We start from the raw sequence: 9,568 nt of genomic DNA, 5'->3' as shown, positions 1-9,568 counted from the left end.
CTCTGCCAGCTGGGGGCTGCTTACAGGACACATGGCCAGAGACATTTGGCCCTGCAAGCTCTGCAGAAATGGTCCCTCAGCTGTCAGCCTCAAAGCTCTAACAACATTCTCTGCACCTACAGTCTTCTCAAATGGCCTCAACACGCTCATTATTATTATTCAAACCCATTTTGCAAGCAGGAGGTAATTCTGGTTCTGTCAAAACAGAGCAAAACAGCCAGGAACCCCTTAGCAATTCTATGGGATTTGGTCATGATTTCAGATCCAGCTGCTCTGTTTGGGATTGCAGAACAAAGCAAACATGCACATCCATTGCTCAGGTGATCCCTGTCACAGGCTGTCACTGACACCAGACCCAAACACAACTGCAGGCTTTAGGAGAGAGCTTTGCTCTGGACATCCATCTCCTCATTTCTCTCCCTCTCTCTCTGCGAACAGCTGAAGTGGGACTAAAACCCCAAACTGAGCCCAAGCAGGATCTCTCCCTAATTAGGCCTTAAGGTATCCTTTGAAAATGAAAGGCAGGATGGACATAATAGTGTTATATTTTAGCTAATAAGAGCTAAATAATGTTCCTGTCTGAGGCTGGGATGAAGATTAATTGGGCCTCAGTCTCCAGCAGCTGATGCATTCACACTTTTAGATATGAAGGCCAAGCCAGCGTGTCCTGCTCTGACAGACATCGCTGCCCTCCTTGCATTCCTTTGGCACTTCAGAAGGACCAAGTCTGTCCCAGCTGTGCTCTGCAGGCTGACACTGCTCTGCCTTCAGAGGAGCAGCCTGGGCAGGAAAGCTCTGCTGGCCCCCAAAGCTGCAGCCACAGCTCCCAGCAGAGGGGAAAGCCCTGGAGAGCTGCCAGGCGTGCTGGGCGTGTTGGCACTGACCTCTCCTCCAGTGGCCCTGTCGAGTCCTTTATAAACGGTTCCAAAAGCCCTGGAGACAAAACAGCAGAGAAGAAAGAAGCAGCGCTTCAGGCCCTGGCAGGGAAAGCCAGCCCAGACAGGAGATCTCTGCTGCCTGCAGCGTTCAAAAACACCTGGGTGCATCGACCCTTCCAACAACAGCACAGCAGCCACCAGCCCTCTGCCATGCAAGGTGTGCAGGAGAAAACTGAGACCCAACACCAAGGAATTGGGCTGGAGCAGATCCCAATGTCCACCCTGAATTGCTTTAGTTGAAAACCTGAGGTGAGAAATGGGTGTCGAAAGAACTGGCAAAGAATGCATTTCATCCTTTTTCATTTCCTGCCTAAGACCTGCAGGTTCCACAAGGGCCCTGCCATCAGGCAGGTGATGCACTTTCCCCCGGAGTGCATCAGCTTTGTGTCTGTTACTGAATGGATGGGGTCTGCTACCTGTGCTAGAATAGAGCACTTATTAGTTCATCTCTGGTTTCTGTTTCTAAACCATTAGGTTGATAATCCTGACTGGTGGATATTTTCTGAAGGAAAATATTTGAAAGAAATCTTGTTGAGAACTGTTTTCTGACAGTCACCAGAGAACTGTTGATCTGACAGTCAACAGATGGTGAGTTGCTCTTTTAGTCAATCCAGTTCCAGGGACAGAAGATCTTCCAGGTCCTGCTCCTTGCTGCAGGCAGGACACTGCCAGCCTCAGGGGCCTTTGACGGCACCTTCTGGCCACAGTTATCAATTCTGATCAGGACTGAGAGACAGCAGGATGGCAGCCCAGTGTCTGGAGGTGCTTGGAGGTCTCCAGACTTCTCACTTGATCCTGCACCAGCACAACACCCGGCCCTGCTTGTGCAGCAGCAGCTGCCGTGCACTTACCCTTGGCCAATCTGCTCCAGTTCCAGGTATTTCTCGGCAGGCTCCGCCTCGCTCACGGTGTTCCCTGAAAGAAACCAGGTGGAAGATGCTCCCTCCCAGAGTGAGACCGCGCCTTGCAGCAGAGCCACAACCAGCCCCACTCCCTGGGGCCGTGAGCCCCTTGGTGTCAGCCGGGGAAGGACAATAAATGGCTCGGTGACATTCAGCTGCAGAGCAACACTGGGTGCAGCTGATGCCCAGACACACACACAGCACCTGCTCGGGCACCCAGGAACAGAGCAGACGTACTCAGCTGCATCAGGCACCACTCCCCTCTCCCCTCTGGCTGCCCTGCTGTGCTGCTGTCAGAATGTTCAGCCCAGGATCCCACAGCGGAGGGAGGTTCATTGTCCTCTTCCCAAGCAGAGGGAGCTCCTTCATCCTCTTCCCAAAACGCTGCAGCTTCTCCATCCTCTTCCCAAAACGCTGCAGGTTCGCCATCATCTTTCCAAGCCAGGGGATGTTCGCTGTGCACTTCCTATGCTGGGAGATGTTCACTCTCCTCTTCCCAAGCCACAGGATGTGCTCCATCCTCATCCCACACCGGGAGATGTCCTCCATCCTCATCCCACACCGGGAGATGTCCTCCATCCTCATCCCACTCTGTGGGGGCTTGGCCATTCTGGTCCCACACCAGGGGCCATCCACTGTCCTCGTCCCAGGCCGGGAGATGTCCCCTGTCCTTGTCCCACCCCGCGGGAGCCTCGCCGTTGCATTCCCACCCCGCGGGATGTTCGCCCTCGTCTCCCAGAGCAGCGGGAAGTTCACTGTCATCTCCCGGCACTGAGGGAAGTTCACCATCGTCCCCCAGAGCAGCGGGAAGCTCACTGCTGTCTTCCTCCTCTTCGGCCACCTCTTTGGAAGCAGAGGGAGCCCCAGGAGGTGCTGGTGCTGCTTTTGTGCCCTGTGGACAGATGGCAGCGTGAGGGACGGGAAGTTCTATCTCAGTTATCACCTTATTTATCCTCAGCTGCACATCCAGCTGCACTACGCAGAAATGGGTTTTGGAGCTGTTCCAACTAACAATGGGCTGAAGTCGACATTGCCACTTATTGTTGGGAATTCGATATTCCACCATGGCTAAAGCCAGCAAGCAATCCTCTGCCTGCAAAACCAGACCTGCAGCTCTTCAAAAGCTCTTCAGCAGAAAAGGAGAAAACTGCCGGGGATCCCTTTGCTGCTGCTGCTGCTGCAAAGACACTGACAGGAACTTTCCTTCAGCCTCCCAGGCTGGCCCTCGACTGCCACATGCCGAGCTCACAACTTGCTGCACAATTCCAAACACCAAAGGTGCCTTTCCCACTCACCGAAGGAGGAGCTGCTCAGAATCCAGACATGAGGTGCCCTGCAATGGGAGAGGGAATATGAACCAGATGCTGTTAGGAGAAAAACTGCCAGTGCTGGGAAATGCCATGGAGCAAGGCAACCCCGAGAGGGCATTTTGCTCTCACAGCATCCCTCCAGGAGCCACAGTCCCTTCCCACAGCAAGCAAGAGAACAGCACAAAATACTGGGCTGGGTCAGTTCTTGGCTGGAGCAGCAAAGGGAGGGAGTTCCAGGCTCTGCTGGCACAGACTCCCTGCTTGAGGGAACAGAACCCCCCAGGGCTCATTGCAGATGCTGTGCACGCCCCGCTGGCTGCAGATACCCCCTTTTTCAGCTGCAGCTGCTGGCAGGAGCTCTCCCAAAGCAATGGTGTCTCCATGGCCATTTGGTTCCAAAGCCAACTCAGCTCCAGAGGAAGAACAGAAAGCACACAGCAAGCCCAAAGCCACAGATGCTGCACCGAGGGAAAACCTCGATTTACGTGCCAAGTGGGTTAAAAAATACCCCGAATAAGCCACAGAGTACAGAGTGCAAACTGCAGCAGCCACGTGCTGGATCATTTTGGCTGCGCTGCACACGCCTGCAGCCTGTAGCCCTGCAAGCACAGAAGGACAGGGCTGGGCTGGCTGCTGAGAATGCCTCGGGCAGGAGGATCCTCCGGCAGCGAGCCCAGAGCCACTCTGGGCACTGAGACCTCCGTGTCCCACAGCAACGGGAACACCACGGGGACGTGGCGCTGTTCCTGTGACATCCCAGCAGCAGCTCACGCAGAAACCGCCTGGAAGGTTCTCCTGTGTCACAAAGGAGCACAAAGAACCCTCCCAGGGCACAGCCCATGGCCCAAAGGATGCAAGAGGAACTCGGAAAATGCAGCAAACAAGGACACCCCATAGCCCAGCCTGAACACTGAGGAGAACAAGGACAGGACCAAAGCAAAGGAAACGTGACCTTTAGTCACTGATAGTTCTGACTAAAAGCAGCAAGCCTTATTCCATCTGGGATCTTTGTTCTAGTTCTAAAAACAAGCAAGGGTCTCCACTCTAAATACACAGAAGGCAGGAACTGGGGAGGAGGTGGGATTAGGAAGGAGGAGGAGGAGGAGGGAGAGAGGAAAAGGGGGAGCGGGAAGAGGAGGAGCAGGAGCAGGAACAGGAGGAACAGGAGGTTCCAGTGCCCCCTGTGGCCGCAGCCGCGGGACCATCGCCCCCACCTCGTCCTGCAGGTGAGCGGGGAGGGGGAGCTCATCCCAAATCTATCGGGGGATCCCTGAGAGGGTTTTTTATTGGGGTGTGTGTGGAGCTCGCAGATTGTGGAATTGACCTCAAATATCATTTGGTGTCTCTGGGAGGTTTTGTTTTCTCTGTGTGTGTAGGTTTGGATCTTGCAGGATCCCAAAGCTGAGCCCCTTGGGGGATCCTTTGGGGCCCACGTGGCCGTTACCCAGTATGGGCAGGGGAGGACATTGGTCCTGGGGACCCCCGGGAGAGCAGAGGAGGGGAACCCCTGGGACCCCCAGAGTGGGGAGAGCAGAGGGGGGAGATCCCAGAGCTGGGAGACCCTGGCAGACTGGAAAGCAGGGGAGCCTGGAGAGGAGGGACCCCTGGGATCCCTGGGATCTCAGAGCAGAGCATCAGAGGAGAAGGGACCCCATGGACCCCCAAAAGCCCCTGAATCATCCCTAAGCAGGACAGCGGAGAATGGAGAACCCCTGGAACATTGGACCCCCATGATCCCAAGGAAAGGAAACCTCTGGAACCCCAAAAGTGGAGAGATCAGCAATAGAGAACTCCTGGGAGAGTTTTTTTTCAGCTGAATCTTGATGTGTGGAGATTTCCATGGACACAAGAGTCCTGCTGACTTTTAGAGATGGACCTGGCCAGGAGGAGCCTCTACTCCAAGGCACTCCCACCTTGGTTTCCCCCAAACCAGGGTTTGTCATTCCCAAGCTGTGGCCGGATGGAGGAGGAGGAAAAGCCCCAGGGATCCCTCACGAGGAGGGGCTGCAAACCCAGCCCAGGGAGGTGTGAGGCGGAAAGAGCCCCCCTGAGCCAGGAAGGCGGCCGGAGATCCAGCCAGAGCTCAGAGCTGGTGGAGAAGCCTCATGGCAGGGAGAAGCCCCACAAGTGCTTGGAATGTGGGAAGGGTTTCAGCTACAGCTCCACCCTGATGGAACACCTGAACATCCACACTGGGGAGAGGCCCTGGGAGTGGGGGGAATGTGGGAAGAGCTTCAGTGGGACCTCCGACCTGAGCAAGCACCACAAGATCCACACTGGGGAATGGCCCTAGGAGTGCTTGGAATGTCAGAGGAGCTTCAGGTGGCATTCAGAGATCGTCACTCACCAGCACTTCCACACCAGGGAGAGGCCCTGCGAGTGTCCCGAGTGTGGGAAGAGCTTCTTGTGCTGCTCCAGCTCCATCCCCCGTGGGAGGATCCGCGCTGGATGATCCCCAGTGACCCCCGTTGGGCAGAGCCCTGGTGACCCCTGTTCTGGCTGATCCGTGTTGGGTGGGGGGAAGGTGTTGGAGAGATTTCTTTCCCTTCTCCTTGTGCTGCTGTGATTTGGTTGGTAATAAATTCCCTCCGTGTGCCCAGGCCGGGTCTGTTGTGCCCGTGCGGGATTTGCTGAGGGATCTCTCCCGGTCCTTGTCCCCAGCCAGGAACCCTCGGTTCCATTTTCTGTCCCTGTGCGGCTGCGGGGGCAGGGACAGAGCGGCTCTGGGGGTGCCTGGCATCGGGCCAGCGTCACCGCTCGCCACGGGCACCGCTGAGATCCCGCGCCCCTGGGCACGCATTGCTGGGCTCACCTGAGCTCCCACCGGCCCAGCGCCCCAAGGTTCCCGCTTCCCAAAAAACCCCCAGCCCGGGGCTGCAGCGTCCCGGAAAGGCCTCAGCCAATGGCAGCGCAGGCAGGAGGCGGCGCAGCCAATGAGATCTCGGGACGTTGTATTGCGTCATCGGCTGCCGGGTAGAGCCCGTGGCCGATCGCTGCCCAAAAGTGGCGGCAGCCAATGAGAGCGCGCGGCGCTGCCGAGCCCGCCCTGCTCCGGACTGGTGCTCCCAGCGCAGCGCGGCTGCTTTGGGGCTGCTGCTCCCTGCCCGGCCCCGGCCATGGGGCGAGGGGCGGCAGCTGGGGCCCTACTGGTGGCACTGGTGGTGCTGGGAGCCCCCCCGGCTGCGGGCGCGGAGCTCTCGGGTGAGCGGGGGGCGGGAGGCGCTGGGATAGGGGGGGAGAAGGGGGAAAAGGGGGCGAAGCGGGGAGCCCGGAATGGAGGGGGAGGAGATGGGGACCCCCCAAAGGGAGAGCGGGAGGGGCTGAGGGGTGGGGAGAGGGGAGGGAGGGGTGGTAGAGGGTGGGGAAGGGGGAAAAGGAGAGGGGGGGACCCCAAAACCGAGCCCGAAGGGGCCGGGGATTGGGGAATTTGTGGGAAAATCGGGGAAAAGGGACCCCAAAAGTGATTTGGGAACGGCCGGAGTTTGGAGGGGAGAGGATATGAAAGGGGAAATGGGAGAAGGGCGGCAAAGAGGAAGCGGCAGCGCGGTCAGGAGGGTCCCGTGGCGGCCGTGGGGCACAGGGGGTGCGGAGTGGGGATCCGGGGTGGGCCCCGGAGCTCTGGGGGTGCTGCTGGGGGGTGCTGGGGTGGCACCCCCTGACCTGTGTCATGGACACTCAGGGATGTTTCAGGCGATGGCAAAGCAGGAGTGTTACTTCATTAACGGCACGGAGAAGGTGAGGTATGTGCTGAGGTACATCTACAACAGGGAGCCATACGCGACGTTCGACAGCGACGTGGGGCACTACGTAGGGTTCACCCCCTTTGGGGAGAGGTATGCCGAGCGCTGGAACAGTGACCCGGACACACTGGAGTACAGACGGGCTCAGGTGGACACGTACTGCCGGCAAAACTTCGAGGGCATGTCTCCGTTCATCACGGAGCGCCGAGGTGAGCGCGGGTCAGAGCGTGTCCCCTCGGGCCCTGCCCTGCCAATGACCCTGAAGCCGCTCAAAACCTCCCTGGCCATCGGCCCAGAGCCCTCAGCCCTCCTTGTACCGACCCTCGGGATCTCCAGATCCTCCCAGTCCCTCCCAGTGCCCCCCGCTCCACGCGTCCATTTCAGCGACCGTTAAAGCTGACGCTTCGCAACCAATGAGAGCGCATGATTTTGATGACTCCCCTGTTGCTAGGCAGAGCCGCAGAGCTGAGTGCCCTGCGCTGGACTCGGCCTCCCAGAGCCGCGCACTTAATTCCCAGTTCATCCCAGTGCCATCCCAGTCCCTCCAAGACCATCTCTAATTCCTCTCCAGTCCCTGCCAGTGCATTTCCAGTCTTTTCCCAGTTCATACCCAGTTCACTCTCGGACCTCCACCCTCTCTCCCAGTTCCCCGCCCCACCACGTTCCCTCCCATCTCTCTCAGTGCCAACCCAATAAATCCCAGTCCCTCCCAGTAAACCCCAGTTCATTCCCAGTCCCTCCCAGTCCTTCCCAGTCCCACCCAGACCCTCCAAGTCTATTCCCAGTCTATTCCCAGTTCACTCCCAGACCTCCACCCTCTCTCCCACTGCCCTCCCATCCCTTCCCACCTCTCTCAGTGCCACCCAACTCCCTCCCAGTCTACACCCAGTGCCTCCCAGTATATTCCTAGTCCATCGCAGTCCATTTCCAATCCAGTCCCATTCCCTCACAAACCGTCCCAGTCCCTCCCAGTCCATTCCCATTCCCTTCCAGTCCATTCCCAGCCCAGCCCAGCCCTCCCCTCTCTCTCCCAGTGCCCCCCAGCTGATCCCAGTGTGTCCCCGCTCTCTCTCTCTCTCTCCCAGTGCCCCCCAGCGTGTCCATCTCGCTGGTGCCCCCCTCGAGCTCCCAGCCCGGCCCCGGCCGCCTGCTCTGCTCCGTGATGGATTTCTACCCTGCTGCCATCCAGGTGAGGTGGTTCCAGGGCCAGCAGGAGCTCTCGGAGCACGTGGTGGCCACCGACGTGGTCCCCAACGGGGACTGGACCTACCAGCTGCTGGTGCTGCTGGAAACCCCGCCCCGGCGCGGGCTCACCTACAGCTGCCAGGTGGAGCACGTCAGCCTGGAGCAGCCCCTGAGCCGGCACTGGGGTACGGGGGAGCCCCTGGGGGCGCTGGCAGAGCCACTGGGCTATGCTGGGAGCCACTGGGAGGGAGCTGGAGAGAGCCGGGCTGGGACTGGGAGAGGGGCTGGGGGCTGGGCAAGGGCTGGGAAGGGGTTTGGGGGATGCTGGGGAGGGTGGGATGGGGTTGGGAGGGTCCTGGTGGGCACTGGGAGGGAGTTTGGGGGCGCTGGGTGTGACTGGGAGGGATCGCAGTGAGCCCGGAGGGGCTGGAAGGAGATCGGCCATGGCAAAGCGGGGCTCGCCATGAGCTCGGTTGTGCTGGGCACAGACTGGGAGGGCTCTGGTTGAGTCCTGCTGGGGCTGCCAAGGGACTGCGAGAGGCTTTGGGGCTCCTGGGGCGCTGGGGGCAACTGGGAGGGGGCTGTGGGGTGCTGAGAGGGACGGGAGGGGCTTTGGTGGCTCCTGGCCAGGAAAAAAGGGATCAGGGGGAGGTTTCAGGGGCTCCTGGCTGGGCTGGAGGCCACAGGGAGGGCGCTGGGAGGGGCTCGGGGTGTCCCTGAGGGGTTTTGGGGGTGCTGAGCCCTGCGGACCCCCCAGAGATGCCGCCGGACGCCGCCCGCAGCAAGATGCTGACGGGCATCGGGGGCTTCGTCTTGGGCTTCGTCTTCCTGGCGCTGGGGCTCGGCTTCTACGTGCGCAAGAAGGTCAGGGCGGGTGCCGGGGGTGGCGTCCCGGCCGTGGCGGAGCGTGTGCGCTCCCGCCGGGGCCCCCAGCCCGGTGTCACCCCCTTTTCTCTGCCCACAGAGCTCCTGAGCCGGCGGCGGCCGCAGCCCCTCCCCGTGGGCTCGGGCCCGGCCGGGACCCCCGGCTCCGTCCCCGCTCCGCTGATTTTGGGGGGGTCCCGTGTCCCCCCAGCCCCGCTGGCGCTCTGCCCCCGCCCAGTGCCTGCTCCCAGTGCTCCCAATAAAGCTTCCCAGTTGGCCCCGGGGCCGTTTATTGGGGGGCGATGGGGAGGGGTTTGGGGGGGGGCGGTGATGGGACGGATTTGGGCAAAGGGAGGGGGACAAAGGGTGGGGGCTGGGCCCGGGGGGAGCGGGAGGAGGAAGGAGCGGGGGACGTGAGAGAGACGAGGGGAAGTAGGCGGGATGAGGAAGGGGGAGGAGCGATGGAAGCGGGGGGGAGGAGGGGCAGGAGGAAGAGGAGCGAGAGATGAGGATGAGGAGCCGGAACCAAAGAAGCAGCGGGGATCCTCTGGCCTTCATCCAGACGTCAACGGGGGGAGCCAGAAAGATGTAGAGTCCCCAGCGGGGTGTGCGGCCAGCACGGGTGACCC

At 60.1% G+C, this 9,568-nt stretch overlaps 1 protein-coding gene across 1 annotated transcript; it reads left to right on the top strand.

The window, feature by feature from the left end:
- The first annotated feature begins 6,199 nt into the window (after nt 1–6,199).
- On the top strand, nt 6,200–9,217 carry LOC129132044 (class II histocompatibility antigen, B-L beta chain-like). The gene is made up of 5 exons (XM_077191210.1): nt 6,200–6,351; nt 6,830–7,099; nt 7,976–8,260; nt 8,833–8,939; nt 9,040–9,217. The coding sequence occupies exons 1-5, from the start codon at nt 6,267–6,269 to the stop codon at nt 9,046–9,048; spliced, it is 756 nt and encodes a 251-aa protein (XP_077047325.1). The 5' UTR covers nt 6,200–6,266; the 3' UTR covers nt 9,049–9,217.
- Nucleotides 9,218–9,568: the final 351 nt, after the last annotated feature.

The sequence above is a fragment of the Agelaius phoeniceus genome, chromosome 27 (genome assembly GCF_051311805.1).
Source record: "Agelaius phoeniceus isolate bAgePho1 chromosome 27, bAgePho1.hap1, whole genome shotgun sequence".
NCBI classification, from domain to species: Eukaryota; Metazoa; Chordata; class Aves; order Passeriformes; family Icteridae; genus Agelaius; species Agelaius phoeniceus.
The sequence above is the reverse complement of the archived record's forward strand: the minus strand, read 5'-3'. Positions and strand labels throughout refer to the sequence as shown.